The 24,837-nt window shown below is 38.9% G+C and overlaps 2 protein-coding genes across 4 annotated transcripts; both read right to left on the bottom strand.

The window, feature by feature from the left end:
- Nucleotides 1-8,467: 8,467 nt before the first annotated feature.
- Nucleotides 8,468-11,789, bottom strand: LOC115012856 (interferon-induced protein 44-like). Of its 2 annotated transcripts, XM_029438700.1 has the most exons (8): nt 11,691-11,789; nt 11,026-11,037; nt 10,822-10,855; nt 10,537-10,735; nt 9,717-9,860; nt 9,408-9,579; nt 9,203-9,303; nt 8,468-9,056 (listed from the first exon to the last, which is right to left on the bottom strand). In XM_029438700.1, the coding sequence occupies exons 2-8, from the start codon at nt 11,033-11,035 to the stop codon at nt 8,895-8,897; spliced, it is 822 nt and encodes a 273-aa protein (XP_029294560.1). In that variant the 5' UTR covers nt 11,036-11,037; nt 11,691-11,789; the 3' UTR covers nt 8,468-8,894. The 2 variants fall into 2 exon arrangements, with proteins under 2 accessions (XP_029294560.1, XP_029294559.1); XM_029438699.1 differs by lacking the exon at nt 11,691-11,789 and having other exon boundaries at nt 11,026-11,617.
- A 9,603-nt stretch (nt 11,790-21,392) lies between these two features.
- Nucleotides 21,393-24,771, bottom strand: LOC115012855 (interferon-induced protein 44-like). 2 transcript variants are annotated; one of them, XM_029438698.1, is made up of 8 exons: nt 24,676-24,771; nt 23,926-23,937; nt 23,722-23,755; nt 23,437-23,635; nt 22,628-22,771; nt 22,319-22,490; nt 22,117-22,217; nt 21,393-21,970 (listed from the first exon to the last, which is right to left on the bottom strand). In XM_029438698.1, the coding sequence occupies exons 2-8, from the start codon at nt 23,933-23,935 to the stop codon at nt 21,809-21,811; spliced, it is 822 nt and encodes a 273-aa protein (XP_029294558.1). In that variant the 5' UTR covers nt 23,936-23,937; nt 24,676-24,771; the 3' UTR covers nt 21,393-21,808. The 2 variants fall into 2 exon arrangements, with proteins under 2 accessions (XP_029294558.1, XP_029294556.1); XM_029438696.1 differs by lacking the exon at nt 24,676-24,771 and having other exon boundaries at nt 23,926-24,101.
- Nucleotides 24,772-24,837: the final 66 nt, after the last annotated feature.

Raw genomic sequence — 24,837 nt, 5'->3', positions numbered from 1 at the left:
GGAGGCGCCCAGGTGGCATCCTTACTAGATGCCCGAACCACCTCAACTGGCTCCTTTCAATGCAAAATTATTATTAATATTATTAATGCATTTTTATTTATTTTATTGAAAGACTGACTTACTTAATGAATAAATATGAAATTGCAAATCACATTAACCGGAACCTAGTTTTTATTTTGAAGTCACTTCTTCCTTGCTCTTACCGTAATACTAATAACACAAACACCAAAACAACACAGGGCCAGTTTGACCAGCCTGGTGTGATCCCATTGCAAAGGGTCTCTAGTATATAGTTTGCCCCGAGTGTAGGAAAACTACACTTTTCAATGCCTTATGCATTGAAAACGGATGGCATGAATTTACCCGTCAGGGCTGATTGCCTGTTGCTCTTTATAGGAAAACTTGAGATCAAACCCCTCGGTGCCCACCTGATATTGTTCAGATTTAACGGGAAGTGGTTCTCCAGGAAAAGACGGCCAACGTTTAGCTTGTCAAAGAGGTTTATTTTGCTTCTGGATGTTATTTGAAGAGGATTGTTGCCTGGTCAAGAACAGACTTTCAGGATCTTAAGCTTTCTGAGAGGATTAACAAACATGAATGCAGCAAGACAACAGGGTAACATTTACGTGGAATTGAGCAGCATAGTTTTTGCCCCACCTTTTCTTTCCCCCTAATTACGCCACTAGTAATGAAACCTTACATGGTTTAGTGATTACTGTAATTATACATGAATAAAAATCACTAAAAAGTCCCATGCAGATTACTGTTTTTATCATACAAGGTTTAAGCATCCATCTGCAGGGGCGGAAGAAGTATCCAAGTCTTTAACTTAAGTAAAGGTAGCAGTAGGACTAATACAGTTTAAAAATACTTTAAAATCTCCATAAGAAGTGAGTTTAACAATATAGTCCTGACATTAATGGTCCCCAGAGGATAAATCCTTTAGACTTTGGTGATCACCTGACCATTACTCTAGTGCTCTAGTTGGTAAACTATCTTGACAGCTATTAGAATTACTGTGTAGGCCAGGGGTAGCCAACGCGGTGCACTTGGTCGCCCGCAGGGATTACGTGAGTCACCCGCAGGGCATGTTCTAAAAATAGCACTAGTCACCATGGAGCAAAAAAAATCTAAAAAAATGTTTGAATTGTTTTGCTGTTTTTTTTAAATCAATAACACTTGAATTATTCTTCATTTTAAAATGACAATATTGAATATAGAATTAAAAAAACAAAAATGTTTTATATATAGGCTCTATGACCTCTGACCCTGTAGGGATGCAAGCTAAATCTCCATTTCCCTTTTCAGACAAGCTACCGGGAGCAGCTGGGTCATTCCAGAATTGGAGGACAATTTAGACATCAACACTTTTGAAAAATGAACCTTTTATTTTATTATTTTTTGTTATGTATTTAGGAAAAACAGATAATAAACAATCAAAAACAGTGATTTGGCCAACAAAGGCATCAAATGTACACTTTTTATTAGACGTTTTATTTACAAATAAATACTCAGGACCACAGAAATGTTGTTTGATAATATTCTATATATATTTTCCAATGAAGGATTAACAGGAAGAGAATCAATGATACATAAAAAACATGTCAACACAACAACAAACTGGATATAATCAAATATACACTGGACAAATATAAAACATGGAGGTCACTGAGGTAGTCAAACAACTCCACAGTGGAAAGGCCCCAGGGGTTGATGAGATGCGTCCAGAAATGCTGAAGGTTTTGGGTGTGGAGGGGCTGTCTTGGTGGACATGCCTCGTCCACATTGCGTGGAAGTCTGGGAGAGTGCCTAGGGGGTGGCAAACCGGGGTGGTGGTTCCCCTATTCAAAAAGGGGGACCAGAGAGTGTGTGCCAACTACAGAGGTATCACACTTCTCAGCCTCCCCGGTAAAGTCTACTCCAAGGTGCTGGAAAGGACAGTTCGGCCGATAGTCGAACCTCTGATTGAAGAGGAACAATGCGGACTCCGTCCTGGTCGTGGGACAACGGACCAACTCTTCATTCTCGCATGGATCCTGGAGGGGTCCTGGGAGTACGCCCAACCGGTCTACATGTGTTTTGTGGATCTGGAGAAGACGTATGACCGGATTCCACGGATGATACTTTGGGAATATGGGGTGGGGGGGGGGGTCACTTCTGAGGGCCATCCAATCCCTGTACGCCCAAAGCGAGAGTTGTGTCCGGATACTTGGCAGTAAGTCGGACTCGTTCCCAGTGGATGTTGGCCTCCACCAGGGCTGCGCTTTATCACCAATCCTGTTTGTGATAGTCATGGCCAGGATATCGAGGGGTAGTCGTGGAGGAGAGGGGTTGCAGTTTGGTGGCCTGAGGATCTCATTGCTGATCTTAGCAGATGATGTGGTCCTGATGGCATCATCGGTCTGTGACCTTCAGCAGTCACTGGATCGGTTCGCAGCAGAGTGTGAAGCGGTTGGGATGAGGATCAGCACCTCGAAATCTGAGGCCATTGCTCTCAGCAGGAAACCAGTGGATTAACTACTCCGGGTAGGGAATGAGCCCTTACCCCAAGCGAAGGAGTTCAAGTACCTCGGGGTCTTGTTCGCGAGTGAGGTGACAATGGAGCGAGGGATCGGCCAGAGAATCAGAGCAGCGGGGGCGGTATTGCATTCGCTTTACCGCACCATTGTGACGAAAAGAGAGCTGAGCCAGAAGGCAAAGCTCTCGATCTTCTGGCAATTTTCGTTCCTACCCTCACCTATGGTCATGAAGGCTGGGTCATGACCGAAAGAACGAGATTGCGGGTACAAGCGACCAAAATGGGTTTTCTCAGACGGGTGGCTGGCGTCTCCCTTAGAGATAGGGTGAGAAGCTCAGCCATCCGTGAGAGACCCAGAGTAGAGCCGCAGCTCCTTTGCATTGAAAGGAGCCAGTTGAGGTGGTTCGGTCATATAGTAAGGATGCCACCTGGGTGCCTCCCTAGGGAGGTGTTGCAGGCACGTCCAGCTGGAAGGAGACCCCGGGCAAGACCCAGGATTCGGTGGAGAGATTATATCTCCTCACTGGCCCGGGAACGCCTCGGGATATCCCAGTCGGAGCTGGCGGATGTGGCCCGGAAAAGGGGTTTGGGGTTCCCTACTGTAGCTGCTTTCCCCGCGACCCGACCCCGGATAAGCGGTAGACGATTGATAGATGGAAAATACAGTAATACATTTAAAACATTATATTATACTTAATTATACAAACACATGATATTTTACTATAAACAATAAAATAAACTGAAGGAAATGCAACGCTGTTACTGAATGTCAACCCTGTTACTCTAATTATAGTAATAATAATAATGATAATAATAATAATAATAATAATAAGCTTTATTTGTATAGCACCTTTTATACAAGAATTGCAGCCCAAAGTGCTTCACAGCAAAAAACATAACAATTAGTACAAGGACAGAATAAGAGCATTTACAGTACAATAATCACAGTGTAGATGTAAATGAGTCTGAAGTACTATTATAAAAATAGCTGAATTAAAATAGCAGATAAAATTGCAGAATTAAAATAATATAATATAGCAGAATTACAATTGTATAAAAATAGCTGAATTAAAATAGATAAAATAGCAGCCTTTACACATTCTTTGACATTATAATAATCACTTTGTCTGTACTTTCATCTATATTTGTCTTTGCAAATAATCCACATACTTTCTTCCTATCCCTGTTCTCTGCTTCCTTCTCCCATAACATAAACTGTCTTTTATGTTCTTCCATTGTTTTCAACGCTTCAGATTTAATCTCTCTCTTTGACATTACTTTTTCCTCTTGCTCTCTCAACCTTTTTAACTTTCTTACTTCCTCAACACTAAATGATCCTCCTTCAGGAAAACCATGCTTAAAAATGTATGAAATCATTTAAATTAGTTTAAAGTGGCACCATTAAAAGGCTAAGATAAAAATATATAAAATATCACCATTAAAAGGTTAAAGTAAAGAGATATAAAATATCACTATTAAAAGGCTAAAGTAAAGAGATATAAAATATCACCATTAAAAGGCTAAAGTAAAAAGATATGTTTTTAACTTACTTTTGAAGATATTGAGCGAGCTTGCCTCCCTAATGTCTGCAGGTAAAGTGTTCCATAGCTTTGGTGCATAATTGATAAAGGTTGCATCCCCAATTTTCTTTTGGATGTTTCTGGGAACATTTAATAAACCAGTAGTGGATGATCGTAATGTTCTTGGGGGCACATAGTTTATTTGAGAGTTGGCAGTGTAACTTGGTGCGGTTCCGTTTAGAGCTTTGTATACAAGAAGGAGGACCTTAAAATCAATTCTAAAAGTTACTGGAAGCCAGTGTAGAGTAGCTAACACTGGAGTGATGTGGTCTCTCCTCTTGGTTCTAGTCAGCAGCCTCGCTGCAGCGTTTTGGATCAGCTGAAGTCTCTCCGTTACAGGTAACAGGGTTGCAAATCAATGTTAATTTTACCTTTTACCTCAGGAATTAATGCTAGCTGCACAATGTAATGCTAATGTTAAGGAATGGACACACTTAGATATCTAACTAAAGAAAGATATGTTTGAAATTAATTTGTTTTAGTCTCATAATGTGAGTAACAGGGTTGCGTTCGTGTGAGTGCCACACTCTAACAAGAGTGAAAAGATTGGAAATATATAAAAAATAAAAGGGAGGACTTACCTTTGGTCTACCCATGGTAGTAGCACATGACTTGCTGATGTCTTTCCTCTGTGTCATGTGACTAACAGTTTTTTCACTTCCTCTGCCAAGCTAAAAAGGTTACGGTATCAGGGTGGCGCGCATGTTGTGGGACACACTTTCATTGTAAAATGATTGTTATTTAAGATATGTTTATGATTTAAAAAATTGATTTTAACATTACAAGAGACATATATCAATAGAATAATACCAAAAAGAGTAAATAAAAACCCTATTTTAAATGTTATATTTGACATGCAAGTTGGTCACCAAGAAGCTGGGAAAAGAGAAAAATGCTATTTTAGGAGTGTTTGAGAGCTATTTGATATTTTAAATAATATTTTGAAACAACTTTTTCTGCAATTTTATATACATTTTCTCTCAAGACAAGTATATCTAACACAACAAGTGCATGGTTTAGCTTTTTGGGCATGGATTATTAGATTTTTTATATGTGGGACATGTATACATGTATACATATACCTGTGTACAGGGAAATGTCCTCCAATAGATCGTGCGCATGTGACGTCACGCTTATGTCTATCATAACTGGCCCGCTGGTTCTGGTTTTGGTAAAAATACATATTTGAGGAAGTATCTAAATGTGTTAGAAATTAAACTGTCCCGGGACAAACTGACGACAGACGGAGCCTGCGATGTGATGAAAAGAGCGGATTAGTGCAGGATGCGGGAGAAGATGCAGCGGGAGAACTGTGCAGGTGAGCTGACGGTGTATCACCGCATCACACACACCAGGAAGCCCTGTGTTGTAAAGCTATATGTTCCCGACCCCTGCCATAGGTCAAGACGCTTGTCTCAGTCACGTGATACTTTACAACTTAATCCCACAAGCAAATATTTGTGGAAAACAAACCTCTTTAAAGAGCTTTTTTGGAAAGGGGAAAAGACCCAATGAGGAGACAGAAGAAGAAGAGCCTAATACTTCCAAGAAAAAGAAAGCTGCATTTAAAAGACAATACCAGGAGTCCTACTTAAAATACGTGTTTATCGCTACAGGTGATTCTCATGCGCCGCTCTGCATAATACACAGGCTCGCAAAAGAGGCAACGAAGCCTTCAAAGCGGCTTCGGCACCTGGAGACCAAGCACCCGGCATTAAAAGACAAGCCCTTAGAGTTTTTTGAAAGAAAAAAACATTAACAAGAAGGACAGAAGCAACTACTGATGGCCATCACATCAACAAATGCGAGTGCACTGAGAGCGTCATACTTAGTGACTAACCATATAGATCGTGTGCATGTGACGTCACGCCTACGTCCTAACCCGTAAATCAGCCATGTTGGATGATATACACAATAAAGACTGCGCCTGTTCGCGTGGGAGTTGCTGCAACGCTTCGTAATTTTCTTTGTATTTAAACGTCTAAGATTGAAAGAAATGCCAATCGTGTGCGCAGTGTATAACTGTGGTCATAACGCTACTCGTGACCCAGAGAAACGCTTCTTTAGATTTCCTAAAATCATCAAAAACAATGATCCACAAAAGAGGGATGAATTGCTGTCTACCGAACGCCGCAAGCTGTAGTTTAGCAACATAACTCGTGAGGATTTAACAGAAGAAAAAGCACAATTCACCCGTGTGTGTGGCGTCCACTTTATATCTGCTAAGAGCTCATGCTAAAGCTATGTCTTCAATGTTTACATTAAACATTTGTGCTTATGATATACCCGAACACTGTAAGACCTTACTTCTCGTCACTAGGAGAAGCCTAGAAGCCTTCTCACTCACAAACCACGGCTTGAGCGGTGTATCTCGAGATCTTTGAGAGTGATTTACACAGGCATGGACGAGCACCCTGTCATCTTTCACTAGTTTGGTAAGAAGACTACCAACCCAGCCAGAAACAAATAAATTATAAGCATCTAAAGCTCCTGTATGCCTTCATTTGTGCGTTGGTTGCCCACGACGTTTGTAGCACAAGGTAGTTCACAATATCCTGATATTCAATCGGCAGGAATGAATCTAAATCCTCAATATAATCTGACGGCTTTAGCGTGTACGGGTCAAGGCCGCAAATTTGGACTTTTTCTCTGAATCTTGCCTTTGCAGAGGACTCCAGAGAGTCACAAACCCTTGAAGAAGTCGGAGTTGTATTGTTGTTGTTGTTCGCTTTAAATGCCATTGTTGATTTGTTATCCAACCAACATGGAGTCGCACGCATACGTCACACAGTTTTGTCACGTGTTTGCACACTACCTATTCTGGGATGACCCAGCTACGATGGGGCGCTAGGTCCGTTTTTTACGCTAAACATGGCAGAAAAGCGAAAGAAAACTAACTATTTTCACAATGATTGGGAGGAAGAATTCTTTTTTTACAACAGTGAAATAAAAGTGTGTATGTCTCATTTGCGGGGCGACGGCAAAGCGGCACATTGTGGAGACACTTCGGTACCTGTCACAAAAGCTACCATGCTAACTAACTCACTACCTGCAGCACTGCGGGCAGAACAAGCCCTGAGTTACGGGAAGCTTTGGACAGCAGCAGTCTGTTTTCACGAGGAAACAAGTCACAGAAAGCATCGGAAGCTTAATTTAGAGCTGCATATTTTTTAATAAAGAACAAGAAAGCCTTTTCGGACGGAGAGGTCTTAAAAGGTGCAATAATGTTATTGAAAACACTGTTCAAAGACGAGAAGAAAGGTTCCGATGTGATCTCCACTCTCTCCAATGTTACAACGTTAGTGGTTTGTACAAACAGGATATGATTTGAAGATGTGACAGTTAATTACATAATTTTTTTTTTTACAGAAGTGATACTTTGTACTAAAATATAACTGGTGTAATTTTGAACAAAATTAAAGTGTGATCAGACAGTCTCTTCACATATATGAATATTTATTATGATTATTATTATTAATGATAATATTATCATTAAAGGTGAACCGTGAAACTATGTTATTCAGGAAGTTTGTATCAAACAAGTCTTATTATTAAGTAGCCTACCCTTGAAGTAGCTCTCGGTATCAAAAAAGGTTGGTGACCCCTGGCTTAGGCTATATTGCCATGAGGTTGACACCATGAGACATTTCCAATGAATCTTGGCAACTATCTGCCTTACAGCTAAAGTCACAACCACGTAAATTGTTCGTGTATTGCCAAGCCCACTCTCAACCTTGAACATGGAGGTTACACATCTTTATTTTGGTGATCATTATTATATTTAAATGAAGTATAAATGTAAATCTTGGTAGCATGTGTCAACGTGGCAAAATGTGGTCCTGGAGAGACCTACTGTAGCGGATACTACCACAGAAGACATTCTCATGTCGGATTTCAAAATTAAGCCCTTATAATGTGTTATTAATGCAATGTTTTTACTCATTTTCAGATTAGAACGAAAGGGAGACATCCTGTTGCTACAGACTAATTTCACTTAAAACTGATAGAAGACCACCTCAGTGTCATTCGGAGAATATCAAGATAAATATTATATTTTAGAGGGCATTCATTTTGAAATTCCACATCAAAATATCCTAAAAATGTATGTGTGACACTCACAGGTGGTCATATATGACTCTTAAGTGGAACTAGTGTGTGGTAACAGGCAATTTCCTTTTGATTCTAATCTGAAAATGAATTAAATATTGCTCTAATCACACAATTTAAAGAGCTTTAATTTCTAAATATATCCTACATCAGAATGTACAATTGAATGAAGAATTCATTCCATTAAAATAATAAAAGCTGACCTCTCAGACGCACCTCTATCTCCAAATGCATATGGTCAGAAAATAAGTCAAACATTCAATTAATGTGAAATAAACAAATATGCTGACAATGACGACGGCAGCATAGTTTATTTGGACCATAAAACCTTTTACCATGGACAGTTGTGAGTATAACCACATGCAAACACCTTGTCTTCAAACTTGATGAGTTTTCTTAGGGACAAGTGAAGCTGTTGCTTCGATCTGAATGAGCAGCCAATCACAGAAACAAACACATTTCAAACAGAATTTCCAATTAAATTAAAAAGCCAGGAATGAAGCCTCACATGATACAATGCTGATGTACATGGCATTGTATCATATAAATGATACAGTATATCCATAACATGCTTGACATTTTCTTTTTTTAAGTACCCTACACATTACTCTTCAGAAAAAGACTCTTGAGAGTAGTGTTGTTTTCATGCTTTGATCCTAAGGTCTGTCTCAGCTCAGCAGTATGTGGGTCTACAGGTTGTTGATGAAGTCTTCTCCATAGACAATCATCTGTCTCAATGCGATCAGTATCGGCCCATTAATGTCTTCATTTGTTTGGAGTTCTGATTCGTAGTTCTTCACAAGAAATATGCAGTTTTGTGGAATTCCCAGCATCAAGCTGAATTTGTCGACCTGAGTAACGGCATTTCAGTTTATCAGTAAATTGCAAAGTGGTGACCAAAGGAGATTTTCGTGCTGAAATTCTTCAAATTGAACTTAAATAACATTTTGATATTACAAATCTAACAACAAATACAAAATCCCCAATAGAAACGTACCTGTTCCTTTAGGTATATGCTCTCGTAGACATTTTTTATGTTGTTCTTCACCTCAGGACAGGCTTCATCAACTTTGGTGAGAATAGCCAGTTGTGGAATCCCTGTCAAGACACAAACCTAATCAGTATTTTAAACATGTTTTCTGCTTTTTCTTTTTCTTTTTGGGGGAGAGGGGGTTCATAACTATTGAGATGTCTGCTCTTACCCATGTCACTGGCTGCTAGTCTGACGTCTCTCATCTTCTTCACAACTTCATCACTTATTAAAGATACCAAGTCGGCAGGCATGACACAAACCAGAGCGTGAACCTTGTCGTCCAGAGAGGGACATGAGTTGTATTCTTGATCACTTTCCTTCAACTGGACTCCAGGAATGGGCTTGGAAAAAAAAATACAACACCAATAACATTTGGCACAATGCAAAGCATAATTAAGTTTAAAAAGTGGTAAATGCAAAATATTAATAAAAAATAAATAAAGTAAATTAAATGATGTCAGAGTTCAAAGGGTTGTACCTTGTAACCTTCTGTCACATGTCCCATCAGGGCCAGTTTGATGTCTTCCACATTCACTCCATTCCTTTGCTCAAAGCCCATGGTGTCATTGAAAATGAAAGGGTAAAAGCTCTCGGGGTCTTTGTGGATTTTAAAAGCTTTGTACTGTAAAGCAGAAGGTGTAGTTATTTACATAATGTTAGCAAATCCCAGATAAGTTTGCAATATAAAAAGTCAAAGTCATTGCTTCTTCCAGAGAAACACAGGATGGCATTGGATTCAATTCTGAGCTTGTACATTATATCTGAAGAGTAACCAAATAATAACTGGATGCAATTGAAATAAAGCAAATGTGTTTGTTTCTGAATATAGAATCAAACCAGAATCTGCTTTATTGGCCATGTGACATTGACTCCGGTTATAAATTGGTCTCAGTCTACTCACACACAGCTCAAAGAACAATTTAAAGGAAGATACAAATACACATACAGCTAAACAAACACACAGCTGAACAAAGATAGGTATACATGAACATAGAACTAGTATGTACATACAAGTAGGTGAAAAACAGATGTAAGCTATATACAATATAAATATATATAAAAGCAACAATGGCCAACAACATAAAATGTCTTTATACAAATCAAATACAAATAGTGCAAAGGAATAAATATTGAATGTAATTACTTTATAATACACGAGTTAGGTGGTTATGAGAGCTACACACAGCGTGCAGGACTTATATTTGACAATGATGGATGAAAAAAACACAACTGTGTGGTTGGCAAAAATAAATACACAATCACAATCTAGAATCACCACTATCTATAGTTATTCATACCTTTTTGGTAAAGCTGCAACCAGAGATTGTATCCGTCATAACTCGACCGGTAACTCTGCCGAGTAAAACACTTTCAACAGAGTTGATGAAACTGGACTTGCCAGCACCGACTGGTCCATGAAGCAGAATTCTGAGATTTTCGACATCATTGTTTTGAGGTTTGTAAGATTTAATAAAATTGAGATTCTCCTCGTTGGTCCTTTTTAATGAAAGAAAAAACATTGGAATAAAATCATGTACGATTTTTATTACTGAATACACAACATTGTGACAACTCATACTCACCATGGCATAGACCTCCATGGCTGACTAAATGATGCTAAAGGGAAAATTGCATAATGTTTACATACAGTGTGACAAAGTTGTATTTCAAAACTTCATCAACATCATGCATTCCTTTCTGTGAATGTTTTCATTATCAACATTTCAATAACTTTCGCAATATTTGGAACATCTTACAACCTAAAAGTGTGACAGGTCAAGACTTACCTCCTCCCATAGCTGTAAAGTAAGAAATGTACATGTAAATGTGCATGAATAAAAAGTTTAAGAGAAAGAATTTTATTGTTGCCTAAAATCTAAAAGTGGACTGAGGTCCTCTCTCTCTCTCTCTCTCTCTCTCTCTCTCTCTCTCTCTCTCTCTCTCTCTCTCTCTCTCTCTCACTTTCTCTCTCTCTCTCTCTCTCTCTCTCTCTCTCTCTCTCTCTCTCTCTGTCTCTCTCTCTTCATACTTAGTTTGATTTGGTAATTTTTATCTTGTAAATCTTATACTGTCTCCTACTGTATATTGCAACTGTTACAGCGTTATAGACACAATACAAATAATAATAAAAAATATATAAACATGTTATGCAATCAATGTTAGCAGTTAAACTGTGACAAGAAGAAGGTGATAAGAATAGTAGGTAGTCCCGTTTAAAAACGAAACACAAGTTATAGTTCACAAGTTTTCACTTTAACGTTTAGGTACCTACATTACCCGATTACGTATTCTTTTTTTCTTTAAAGCTGTAGGTCTACAGGGCGTTTAAGTATTTGAGAGTAGAATAATAATAACACCATAACTATTCTACACTGAAATGACGCTTTTACTGAAAATTACGATAGCTTAAAGAGACTTTTCTTTCTTGGTTGACATGTTAGAAAGTCTTTACCTTTATTTACGTGGCTCTGGATAGAGTGCCCTTCAACTGAATGTTCACGGGAATAATGACTGAGCGTTATAGCGGACAGCTCGCTTTCACTTTCGTGTTCTTCCCACCCACGTGACTTGAAGGAATCGCCTTTTAAAAGGAAACACTCTTTTGCCAGGAACTGATTTCACTTTAAAGTGAGAGAAGAAGACCTCAGAGTGTCATTCGGAGAATATCAGAATAAATATTACATTTTGAAGGGCTTTCATTTTGAGATTCCACATCAAAATATACTAAAAATGTATGTGTGACACTCATAGGTGGTCATATATGACTCTTAAGTGGAACTAGTCTGTGGTAACAGGCAATTTCCTTTTGATTCTAATCTGAAAATGAATTACATATTGCTTTAATCACACAATTTAAAGAGCTTCAATTCTGAAATCCTACATCTGTCACGATCTGGTTGTACTTTGGTTTCCTGTTTTATTTTGAAATGGTTTGTGTTTTCTGTTTTATTTGTTACTTTGTATTTTTGATTCAGCTTTGTTTTATCAAAGGCTCACTCTTTGTTATAATCTTCGTCTGGTTACTGCATTTGGGTCCTCCCCTGTCATGAACCGTGACAGAACGATCCAACAAGGCACACTGGGGCAGGCAGGGATATATACACAGACACCAAATGAGGGAACAAGACACAGCTGGGGGAGAAAGGCAAAGACACCAGGGCAGGGTAAATGGACACAGGAGGAACAAATTAACAATCAGAAAATGAGGGGAAACACACAGACAGGAAGTACCAGATCGTGACAACATCAGAATGTCCTGATATTTTCTGAGTGACACTCTGAGTTGGTGTACTGTCATTTTGAAGTCAGATTGGTCTTTGGAAATGTATTCTTTATTATTTAGTTGAACTTATTATTCATGCAATTGAAATTCATTTTTTCCCAGAAAAATATTTTGCAGATGTTAGGTTTAAAAAATAATAATATTCATTTAATTTAGATATTATGTGTTAATATTATTTCCATCCATCGTCTACCGCTTATCCGGGGTCGGGTTGCAGGGAGAGCTGCTCCAGTAAGGAACCCCGAACTTCCCTTCTCTGGGGCCACATCCTCCAGCTCCAACTGGGGTATCTTGAGGCGTTCCCAGGCCAGTGAGGAGATATAATCTCTCCACCGAGTCCGGGCTCTTCCCCGGGGTCTCCTCCCAGCTGGACGTGCCTGCAACACCTCCCTAGGGAGGCGCCCAGGTGGCATCCTTACTAGATGCCCGAACCACCTCAACTGGCTCCTTTCAATGCAAAATTATTATTAATATTATTAATGCATTTTTATTTATTTTTATTGAAAGACTGACTTACTTAATGAATAAATATGAAATTGCAAATCACATTAACCGGAACCTAGTTTTTATTTTGAAGTCACTTCTTCCTTGCTCTTACCGTAATACTAATAACACAAACACCAAAACAACACAGGGCCAGTTTGACCAGCCTGGTGTGATCCCATTGCAAAGGGTCTCTAGTATATAGTTTGCCCCGAGTGTAGGAAAACTACACTTTTCAATGCCTTATGCATTGAAAACGGATGGCATGAATTTACCCGTCAGGGCTGATTGCCTGTTGCTCTTTATAGGAAAACTTGAGATCAAACCCCTCGGTGCCCACCTGATATTGTTCAGATTTAACGGGAAGTGGTTCTCCAGGAAAAGACGGCCAACGTTTAGCTTGTCAAAGAGGTTTATTTTGCTTCTGGATGTTATTTGAAGAGGATTGTTGCCTGGTCAAGAACAGACTTTCAGGATCTTAAGCTTTCTGAGAGGATTAACAAACATGAATGCAGCAAGACAACAGGGTAACATTTACGTGGAATTGAGCAGCATAGTTTTTGCCCCACCTTTTCTTTCCCCCTAATTACGCCACTAGTAATGAAACCTTACATGGTTTAGTGATTACTGTAATTATACATGAATAAAAATCACTAAAAAGTCCCATGCAGATTACTGTTTTTATCATACAAGGTTTAAGCATCCATCTGCAGGGGCGGAAGAAGTATCCAAGTCTTTAACTTAAGTAAAGGTAGCAGTAGGACTAATACAGTTTAAAAATACTTTAAAATCTCCATAAGAAGTGAGTTTAACAATATAGTCCTGACATTAATGGTCCCCAGAGGATAAATCCTTTAGACTTTGGTGATCACCTGACCATTACTCTAGTGCTCTAGTTGGTAAACTATCTTGACAGCTATTAGAATTACTGTGTAGGCCAGGGGTAGCCAACGCGGTGCACTTGGTCGCCCGCAGGGATTACGTGAGTCACCCGCAGGGCATGTTCTAAAAATAGCACTAGTCACCATGGAGCAAAAAAAATCTAAAAAAATGTTTGAATTGTTTTGCTGTTTTTTTTAAATCAATAACACTTGAATTATTCTTCATTTTAAAATGACAATATTGAATATAGAATTAAAAAAACAAAAATGTTTTATATATAGGCTCTATGACCTCTGACCCTGTAGGGATGCAAGCTAAATCTCCATTTCCCTTTTCAGACAAGCTACCGGGAGCAGCTGGGTCATTCCAGAATTGGAGGACAATTTAGACATCAACACTTTTGAAAAATGAACCTTTTATTTTATTATTTTTTGTTATGTATTTAGGAAAAACAGATAATAAACAATCAAAAACAGTGATTTGGCCAACAAAGGCATCAAATGTACACTTTTTATTAGACGTTTTATTTACAAATAAATACTCAGGACCACAGAAATGTTGTTTGATAATATTCTATATATATTTTCCAATGAAGGATTAACAGGAAGAGAATCAATGATACATAAAAAACATGTCAACACAACAACAAACTGGATATAATCAAATATACACTGGACAAATATAAAACATGGAGGTCACTGAGGTAGTCAAACAACTCCACAGTGGAAAGGCCCCAGGGGTTGATGAGATGCGTCCAGAAATGCTGAAGGTTTTGGGTGTGGAGGGGCTGTCTTGGTGGACATGCCTCGTCCACATTGCGTGGAAGTCTGGGAGAGTGCCTAGGGGGTGGCAAACCGGGGTGGTGGTTCCCCTATTCAAAAAGGGGGACCAGAGAGTGTGTGCCAACTACAGAGGTATCACACTTCTCAGCCTCCCCGGTAAAGTCTACTCCAAGGTGCTGGAAAGGACAGTTCGGCCGATAGTCGAACCTCTGATTGAAGAGGAACAATGCGGACTCCGTCCTGGTCGTGGGACAACGGACCAACTCTTCATTCTCGCATGGATCCTGGAGGGGTCCTGGGAGTACGCCCAACCGGTCTACATGTGTTTTGTGGATCTGGAGAAGACGTATGACCGGATTCCACGGATGATACTTTGGGAATATGGGGTGGGGGGGGGGTCACTTCTGAGGGCCATCCAATCCCTGTACGCCCAAAGCGAGAGTTGTGTCCGGATACTTGGCAGTAAGTCGGACTCGTTCCCAGTGGATGTTGGCCTCCACCAGGGCTGCGCTTTATCACCAATCCTGTTTGTGATAGTCATGGCCAGGATATCGAGGGGTAGTCGTGGAGGAGAGGGGTTGCAGTTTGGTGGCCTGAGGATCTCATTGCTGATCTTAGCAGATGATGTGGTCCTGATGGCATCATCGGTCTGTGACCTTCAGCAGTCACTGGATCGGTTCGCAGCAGAGTGTGAAGCGGTTGGGATGAGGATCAGCACCTCGAAATCTGAGGCCATTGCTCTCAGCAGGAAACCAGTGGATTAACTACTCCGGGTAGGGAATGAGCCCTTACCCCAAGCGAAGGAGTTCAAGTACCTCGGGGTCTTGTTCGCGAGTGAGGTGACAATGGAGCGAGGGATCGGCCAGAGAATCAGAGCAGCGGGGGCGGTATTGCATTCGCTTTACCGCACCATTGTGACGAAAAGAGAGCTGAGCCAGAAGGCAAAGCTCTCGATCTTCTGGCAATTTTCGTTCCTACCCTCACCTATGGTCATGAAGGCTGGGTCATGACCGAAAGAACGAGATTGCGGGTACAAGCGACCAAAATGGGTTTTCTCAGACGGGTGGCTGGCGTCTCCCTTAGAGATAGGGTGAGAAGCTCAGCCATCCGTGAGAGACCCAGAGTAGAGCCGCAGCTCCTTTGCATTGAAAGGAGCCAGTTGAGGTGGTTCGGTCATATAGTAAGGATGCCACCTGGGTGCCTCCCTAGGGAGGTGTTGCAGGCACGTCCAGCTGGAAGGAGACCCCGGGCAAGACCCAGGATTCGGTGGAGAGATTATATCTCCTCACTGGCCCGGGAACGCCTCGGGATATCCCAGTCGGAGCTGGCGGATGTGGCCCGGAAAAGGGGTTTGGGGTTCCCTACTGTAGCTGCTTTCCCCGCGACCCGACCCCGGATAAGCGGTAGACGATTGATAGATGGAAAATACAGTAATACATTTAAAACATTATATTATACTTAATTATACAAACACATGATATTTTACTATAAACAATAAAATAAACTGAAGGAAATGCAACGCTGTTACTGAATGTCAACCCTGTTACTCTAATTATAGTAATAATAATAATGATAATAATAATAATAATAATAAGCTTTATTTGTATAGCACCTTTTATACAAGAATTGCAGCCCAAAGTGCTTCACAGCAAAAAACATAACAATTAGTACAAGGACAGAATAAGAGCATTTACAGTACAATAATCACAGTGTAGATGTAAATGAGTCTGAAGTACTATTATAAAAATAGCTGAATTAAAATAGCAGATAAAATTGCAGAATTAAAATAATATAATATAGCAGAATTACAATTGTATAAAAATAGCTGAATTAAAATAGATAAAATAGCAGCCTTTACACATTCTTTGACATTATAATAATCACTTTGTCTGTACTTTCATCTATATTTGTCTTTGCAAATAATCCACATACTTTCTTCCTATCCCTGTTCTCTGCTTCCTTCTCCCATAACATAAACTGTCTTTTATGTTCTTCCATTGTTTTCAACGCTTCAGATTTAATCTCTCTCTTTGACATTACTTTTTCCTCTTGCTCTCTCAACCTTTTTAACTTTCTTACTTCCTCAACACTAAATGATCCTCCTTCAGGAAAACCATGCTTAAAAATGTATGAAATCATTTAAATTAGTTTAAAGTGGCACCATTAAAAGGCTAAGATAAAAATATATAAAATATCACCATTAAAAGGTTAAAGTAAAGAGATATAAAATATCACTATTAAAAGGCTAAAGTAAAGAGATATAAAATATCACCATTAAAAGGCTAAAGTAAAAAGATATGTTTTTAACTTACTTTTGAAGATATTGAGCGAGCTTGCCTCCCTAATGTCTGCAGGTAAAGTGTTCCATAGCTTTGGTGCATAATTGATAAAGGTTGCATCCCCAATTTTCTTTTGGATGTTTCTGGGAACATTTAATAAACCAGTAGTGGATGATCGTAATGTTCTTGGGGGCACATAGTTTATTTGAGAGTTGGCAGTGTAACTTGGTGCGGTTCCGTTTAGAGCTTTGTATACAAGAAGGAGGACCTTAAAATCAATTCTAAAAGTTACTGGAAGCCAGTGTAGAGTAGCTAACACTGGAGTGATGTGGTCTCTCCTCTTGGTTCTAGTCAGCAGCCTCGCTGCAGCGTTTTGGATCAGCTGAAGTCTCTCCGTTACAGGTAACAGGGTTGCAAATCAATGTTAATTTTACCTTTTACCTCAGGAATTAATGCTAGCTGCACAATGTAATGCTAATGTTAAGGAATGGACACACTTAGATATCTAACTAAAGAAAGATATGTTTGAAATTAATTTGTTTTAGTCTCATAATGTGAGTAACAGGGTTGCGTTCGTGTGAGTGCCACACTCTAACAAGAGTGAAAAGATTGGAAATATATAAAAAATAAAAGGGAGGACTTACCTTTGGTCTACCCATGGTAGTAGCACATGACTTGCTGATGTCTTTCCTCTGTGTCATGTGACTAACAGTTTTTTCACTTCCTCTGCCAAGCTAAAAAGGTTACGGTATCAGGGTGGCGCGCATGTTGTGGGACACACTTTCATTGTAAAATGATTGTTATTTAAGATATGTTTATGATTTAAAAAATTGATTTTAACATTACAAGAGACATATATCAATAGAATAATACCAAAAAGAGTAAATAAAAACCCTATTTTAAATGTTATATTTGACATGCAAGTTGGTCACCAAGAAGCTGGGAAAAGAGAAAAATGCTATTTTAGGAGTGTTTGAGAGCTATTTGATATTTTAAATAATATTTTGAAACAACTTTTTCTGCAATTTTATATACATTTTCTCTCAAGACAAGTATATCTAACACAACAAGTGCATGGTTTAGCTTTTTGGGCATGGATTATTAGATTTTTTATATGTGGGACATGTATACATGTATACATATACCTGTGTACAGGGAAATGTCCTCCAATAGATCGTGCGCATGTGACGTCACGCTTATGTCTATCATAACTGGCCCGCTGGTTCTGGTTTTGGTAAAAATACATATTTGAGGAAGTATCTAAATGTGTTAGAAATGAAACTGTCCCGGGACAAACTGACGACAGACGGAGCCTGCGATGTGATGAAAAGAGCGGATTAGTGCAGGATGCGGGAGAAGATGCAGCGGGAGAACTGTGCAGGTGAGCTGACGGTGTATCACCGCATCACACACACCAGGAAGCCCTGTGTTGTAAAGCTATATGTTCCCGACCCCTGCCATAGGTCAAGACGCTTGTCTCAGTCACGTGATACTTTACAACTTAATCCCACAAGCAAATATTTGTGGAAAACAAACCTCTTTAAAGAGCTTTTTTGGAAAGGGGAAAAGACCCAATGAGGAGACAGAAGAAGAAGAGCCTAATACTTCCAAGAAAAAGAAAGCTGCATTTAAAAGACAATACCAGGAGTCCTACTTAAAATACGTGTTTATCGCTACAGGTGATTCTCATGCGCCGCTCTGCATAATACACAGGCTCGCAAAAGAGGCAACGAAGCCTTCAAAGCGGCTTCGGCACCTGGAGACCAAGCACCCGGCATTAAAAGACAAGCCCTTAGAGTTTTTTGAAAGAAAAAAACATTAACAAGAAGGACAGAAGCAACTACTGATGGCCATCACATCAACAAATGCGAGTGCACTGAGAGCGTCATACTTAGTGACTAACCATATAGATCGTGTGCATGTGACGTCACGCCTACGTCCTAACCCGTAAATCAGCCATGTTGGATGATATACACAATAAAGACTGCGCCTGTTCGCGTGGGAGTTGCTGCAACGCTTCGTAATTTTCTTTGTATTTAAACGTCTAAGATTGAAAGAAATGCCAATCGTGTGCGCAGTGTATAACTGTGGTCATAACGCTACTCGTGACCCAGAGAAACGCTTCTTTAGATTTCCTAAAATCATCAAAAACAATGATCCACAAAAGAGGGATGAATTGCTGTCTACCGAACGCCGCAAGCTGTAGTTTAGCAACATAACTCGTGAGGATTTAACAGAAGAAAAAGCACAATTCACCCGTGTGTGTGGCGTCCACTTTATATCTGCTAAGAGCTCATGCTAAAGCTATGTCTTCAATGTTTACATTAAACATTTGTGCTTATGATATACCCGAACACTGTAAGACCTTACTTCTCGTCACTAGGAGAAGCCTAGAAGCCTTCTCACTCACAAACCACGGCTTGAGCGGTGTATCTCGAGATCTTTGAGAGTGATTTACACAGGCATGGACGAGCACCCTGTCATCTTTCACTAGTTTGGTAAGAAGACTACCAACCCAGCCAGAAACAAATAAATTATAAGCATCTAAAGCTCCTGTATGCCTTCATTTGTGCGTTGGTTGCCCACGACGTTTGTAGCACAAGGTAGTTCACAATATCCGGATATTCAATCGGCAGTAATGAATCTAAATCCTCAATATAATCTGACGGCTTTAGCGTGTACGGGTCAAGGCCGCAAATTTGGACTTTTTCTCTGAATCTTGCCTTTGCAGAGGACTCCAGAGAGTCACAATACTTTGAAGAAGTCGGAGTTGTATTACTGTTGTTGTTCGCTTTAAATGCCATTGTTGATTTGTTATCCAACCAACATGGAGTCGCACGCATACGTCACACAGTTTTGTCACGTGTTTGCACACTACCTATTCTGGGATGACCCAGCTACGATGGGGCGCTAGGTCCGTTTTTTACGCTAAACATGGCAGAAAAGCGAAAGAAAACTAACTATTTTCACAATGATTGGGAGGAAGAATTCTTTTTTTACAACAGTGAAATAAAAGTGTGTATGTCTCATTTGCGGGGCGACGGCAAAGCGGCACATTGTGGAGACACTTCGGTACCTGTCACAAAAGCTACCATGCTAACTAACTCACTACCTGCAGCACTGCGGGCAGAACAAGCCCTGAGTTACGGGAAGCTTTGGACAGCAGCAGTCTGTTTTCACGAGGAAACAAGTCACAGAAAGCATCGGAAGCTTAATTTAGAGCTGCATATTTTTTAATAAAGAACAAGAAAGCCTTTTCGGACGGAGAGGTCTTAAAAGGTGCAATAATGTTATTGAAAACACTGTTCAAAGACGAGAAGAAAGGTTCCGATGTGATCTCCACTCTCTCCAATGTTACAACGTTAGTGGTTTGTACAAACAGGATATGATTTGAAGATGTGACAGTTAATTACATAATTTTTTTTTTTACAGAAGTGATACTTTGTACTAAAATATAACTGGTGTAATTTTGAACAAAATTAAAGTGTGATCAGACAGTCTCTTCACATATATGAATATTTATTATGATTATTATTATTAATGATAATATTATCATTAAAGGTGAACCGTGAAACTATGTTATTCAGGAAGTTTGTATCAAACAAGTCTTATTATTAAGTAGCCTACCCTTGAAGTAGCTCTCGGTATCAAAAAAGGTTGGTGACCCCTGGCTTAGGCTATATTGCCATGAGGTTGACACCATGAGACATTTCCAATGAATCTTGGCAACTATCTGCCTTACAGCTAAAGTCACAACCACGTAAATTGTTCGTGTATTGCCAAGCCCACTCTCAACCTTGAACATGGAGGTTACACATCTTTATTTTGGTGATCATTATTATATTTAAATGAAGTATAAATGTAAATCTTGGTAGCATGTGTCAACGTGGCAAAATGTGGTCCTGGAGAGACCTACTGTAGCGGATACTACCACAGAAGACATTCTCATGTCGGATTTCAAAATTAAGCCCTTATAATGTGTTATTAATGCAATGTTTTTACTCATTTTCAGATTAGAACGAAAGGGAGACATCCTGTTGCTACAGACTAATTTCACTTAAAACTGATAGAAGACCACCTCAGTGTCATTCGGAGAATATCAAGATAAATATTATATTTTAGAGGGCATTCATTTTGAAATTCCACATCAAAATATCCTAAAAATGTATGTGTGACACTCACAGGTGGTCATATATGACTCTTAAGTGGAACTAGTGTGTGGTAACAGGCAATTTCCTTTTGATTCTAATCTGAAAATGAATTAAATATTGCTCTAATCACACAATTTAAAGAGCTTTAATTTCTAAATATATCCTACATCAGAATGTACAATTGAATGAAGAATTCATTCCATTAAAATAATAAAAGCTGACCTCTCAGACGCACCTTCTATCTCCAAATGCATATGGTCAGGAAAATAAGTCAAACATTCAATTAATGTGAAATAAACAAATATGCTGACAATGACGACGGCAGCATAGTTTATTTGGACCATAAAACCTTTTACCATGGACAGTTGTGAGTATAACCACATGCAAACACCTTGTCTTCAAACTTGATGAGTTTTCTTAGGGACAAGTGAAGCTGTTGCTTCGATCTGAATGAGCAGCCAATCACAGAAACAAACACATTTCAAACAGAATTTCCAATTAAATTAAAAAGCCAGGAATGAAGCCTCACATGATACAATGCTGATGTACATGGCATTGTATCATATAAATGATACAGTATATCCATAACATGCTTGACATTTTCTTTTTTTAAGTACCCTACACATTACTCTTCAGAAAAAGACTCTTGAGAGTAGTGTTGTTTTCATGCTTTGATCCTAAGGTCTGTCTCAGCTCAGCAGTATGTGGGTCTACAGGTTGTTGATGAAGTCTTCTCCATAGACAATCATCTGTCTCAATGCGATCAGTATCGGCCCATTAATGTCTTCATTTGTTTGGAGTTCTGATTCGTAGTTCTTCACAAGAAATATGCAGTTTTGTGGAATTCCCAGCATCAAGCTGAATTTGTCGACCTGAGTAACGGCATTTCAGTTTATCAGTAAATTGCAAAGTGGTGACCAAAGGAGATTTTCGTGCTGAAATTCTTCAAATTGAACTTAAATAACATTTTGATATTACAAATCTAACAACAAATACAAAATCCCCAATAGAAACGTACCTTTTCCTTTAGGTAGTTGCTCTCGTAGACATTTTTTATGTTGTTCTTCACCTCAGGACAGGCTTCATCAACTTTGGTGAGAATAGCCAGTTGTGGAATCCCTGTCAAGACACAAACCTAATCAGTATTTTAAACATGTTTTCTGCTTTTTTAATTTTTTTTGGGTGGGGGGGTTCATAACTATTGAGATGTCTGCTCTTACCCATGTCACTGGCTGCTAGTCTGACGTCTCTCATCTTCTTCACAACTTCATCACTTATTAAAGATACCAAGTCGGCAGGCATGACACAAACCAGAGCGTGAACCCTGTCGTCCAGAGAGGGACATGAGTTGTATTCTTGATCACTTTCCTTCAACTGGACTCCAGGAATGGGCTTGGAAAAAAAAATACAACACCAATAACATTTGGCACAATGCAAAGCATAATTAAGTTTAAAAAGTGGTAAATGCAAAATATTAATAAAAAATAAATAAAGTAAATTAAATGATGTCAGAGTTCAAAGGGTTGTACCTTGTAACCTTCTGTCACATGTCCCATCAGGGCCAGTTTGATGTCTTCCACATTCATTCCATTCCTTTGCTCAAAGCCCATGGTGTCATTGAAAATGAAAGGGTAAAAGCTCTCGGGGTCTTTGTGGATTTTAAAAGCTTTGTACTGTAAAGCAGAAGGTATAGTTACTTAAATAATTTTAGCAAATCCCAGATAAGTTTGCAATATAAAAAGTCAAAGTCATTGCTTCTTCCAGAGAAACACAGGATGGCATTGGATTCAATTCTGGGCTTGTACATTATATCTGAAGAGTAACAAAAGAATAACTGGATGAAATTGAAATAAAGTAAATGTGTTTGTTTCTGAATATAGAATCAAACCAGAATCTGCTTTATTGGCCATGTGACATTGACTCCGATTATAAATTGGTCTCAGTCTACTCACACACAGCTCAAAGAACAATTTAAAGGAAGATACAAATACACATACAGCTAAACAAACACACAGCTGAACAAAGATAGGTATACATGAACATAGAACTAGTATGTACATACAAGTAGGTGAAAAACAGATGTAAGCTATATACAATATAAATATATATAAAAGCAACAATGGCCAACAACATAAAATGTCTTTATACAAATCAAATACAAATAGTGCAAAGGAATAAATATAGAATGTAATTACTTTATAATACACGAGTGAGAGCTACACACAGCGTGCAGGACTTATATTTGACAATGATGGATGAAAAAAACACAACTGTGTGGTTGGCAAAAATAAATACACAATCACAATCTAGAATCACCACTATCTATAGTTATTCATACCTTTTTGGTAAAGCTGCAACCAGAGATTGTATCCGTCATAACTCGACCGGTAACTCTGCCGAGTAAAACACTTTCAACAGAGTTGATGAAACTGGACTTGCCAGCACCGACTGGTCCATGAAGCAGAATTCTGAGATTTTCGACATCATTGTTTTGAGGTTTGTAAGATTTAATAAAATTGAGATTCTCCTCGTTGGTCCTTTTTAATGAAAGAAAAAACATTGGAATAAAATCATGTACGATTTTTATTACTGAATACACAACATTGTGACAACTCATACTCACCACGGCATAGACCTCCATGGCTGACTAAATGATGCTAAAGGGAAAATTGCATAATGTTTACATACAGTGTGACAAAGTTGTATTTCAAAACTTCATCAACATCATGCATTCCTTTCTGTGAATGTTTTCATTATCAACATTTCAATAACTTTCGCAATATTTAGAACATCTTACAACCTAAAAGTGTGACAGGTCAAGACTTACCTCCTCCCATAGCTGTAAAGTAAGAAATGTACATGTAAATGTGCATGAATAAAAAGTTCAAGAGAAAGAATTTTATTGTTGCCTAAAATCTAAAAGTGGACTGAGGTCCTCTCTCTCACTTTCTCCCTCTCTCTCTCTCTCTCTCTCTCTCTCTCTCTCTCTCTCTCTCTCTCTCTCTCTCTCTCTCACTTTCTCTCTCTCTCTCTCACATTCTCTCTCTCACTTTCTCTTTCTCTCTCTCTCTCTCTCTCTCACTTTCTCTCTCTCTCTCTCTCTCTCTCTCTCTCTCTCTCTCTCTCTCTCTCTGTCTCTCTCTCTTCATACTTAGTTTGATTTGGTAATTTTTATCTTGTAAATCTTATACTGTCTCCTACTGTATATTGCAACTGTTACAGCGTTATAGACACAATACAAATAATAATAAAAAATATATAAACATGTTATGCAATCAATGTTAGCAGTTAAACTGTGACAAGAAGAAGGTGATAAGAATAGTAGGTAGTCCCGTTTAAAAACGAAACACAAGTTATAGTTCACAAGTTTTCACTTTAACGTTTAGGTACCTACATTACCCGATTACGTATTCTTTTTTTCTTTAAAGCTGTAGGTCTACAGGGCGTTTAAGTATTTGAGAGTAGAATAATAATAATAACACCATAACTATTCTACACTGAAATGACGCTTTTACTGAAAATTACGATAGCTTAAAGAGACTTTTCTTTCTTGGTTGACATGTTAGAAAGTCTTTACCTTTATTTACGTGGCTCTGGATAGAGTGCCCTTCAACTGAATGTTCACGGGAATAATGACTGAGCGTTATAGCGGACAGCTCGCTTTCACTTTCGTGTTCTTCCCACCCACGTGACTTAAAGGAATCGCCTTTTTTATTTACAGACCACCTCAGTGTCACTC

The sequence above is a fragment of the Cottoperca gobio genome, chromosome 8 (assembly GCF_900634415.1).
Source record: "Cottoperca gobio chromosome 8, fCotGob3.1, whole genome shotgun sequence".
NCBI lineage: Eukaryota > Metazoa > Chordata > Actinopteri > Perciformes > Bovichtidae > Cottoperca > Cottoperca gobio.
Note: the sequence above shows the minus strand (reverse complement) of the source record. Positions and strands in the feature narration are given on the sequence as shown.

Coding starts and splice junctions, on each gene's coding strand:
- LOC115012856 (XM_029438699.1), bottom strand. CDS start 11,071: ATGCACATTTACATGTACATTTCTTACTTTACAGCTATGGGAGGAG. Junction 10,736..10,821: donor CCATGGAGGTCTATGCCATG/GTGAGTATGAGT, acceptor TTCATTAAAAAG/GACCAACGAGGAGAATCTCA. Junction 9,861..10,536: donor GTTGCAGCTTTACCAAAAAG/GTATGAATAACT, acceptor TCTGCTTTACAG/TACAAAGCTTTTAAAATCCA.
- LOC115012855 (XM_029438696.1), bottom strand. CDS start 23,971: ATGCACATTTACATGTACATTTCTTACTTTACAGCTATGGGAGGAG. Junction 23,636..23,721: donor CCATGGAGGTCTATGCCGTG/GTGAGTATGAGT, acceptor TTCATTAAAAAG/GACCAACGAGGAGAATCTCA. Junction 22,772..23,436: donor GTTGCAGCTTTACCAAAAAG/GTATGAATAACT, acceptor TCTGCTTTACAG/TACAAAGCTTTTAAAATCCA.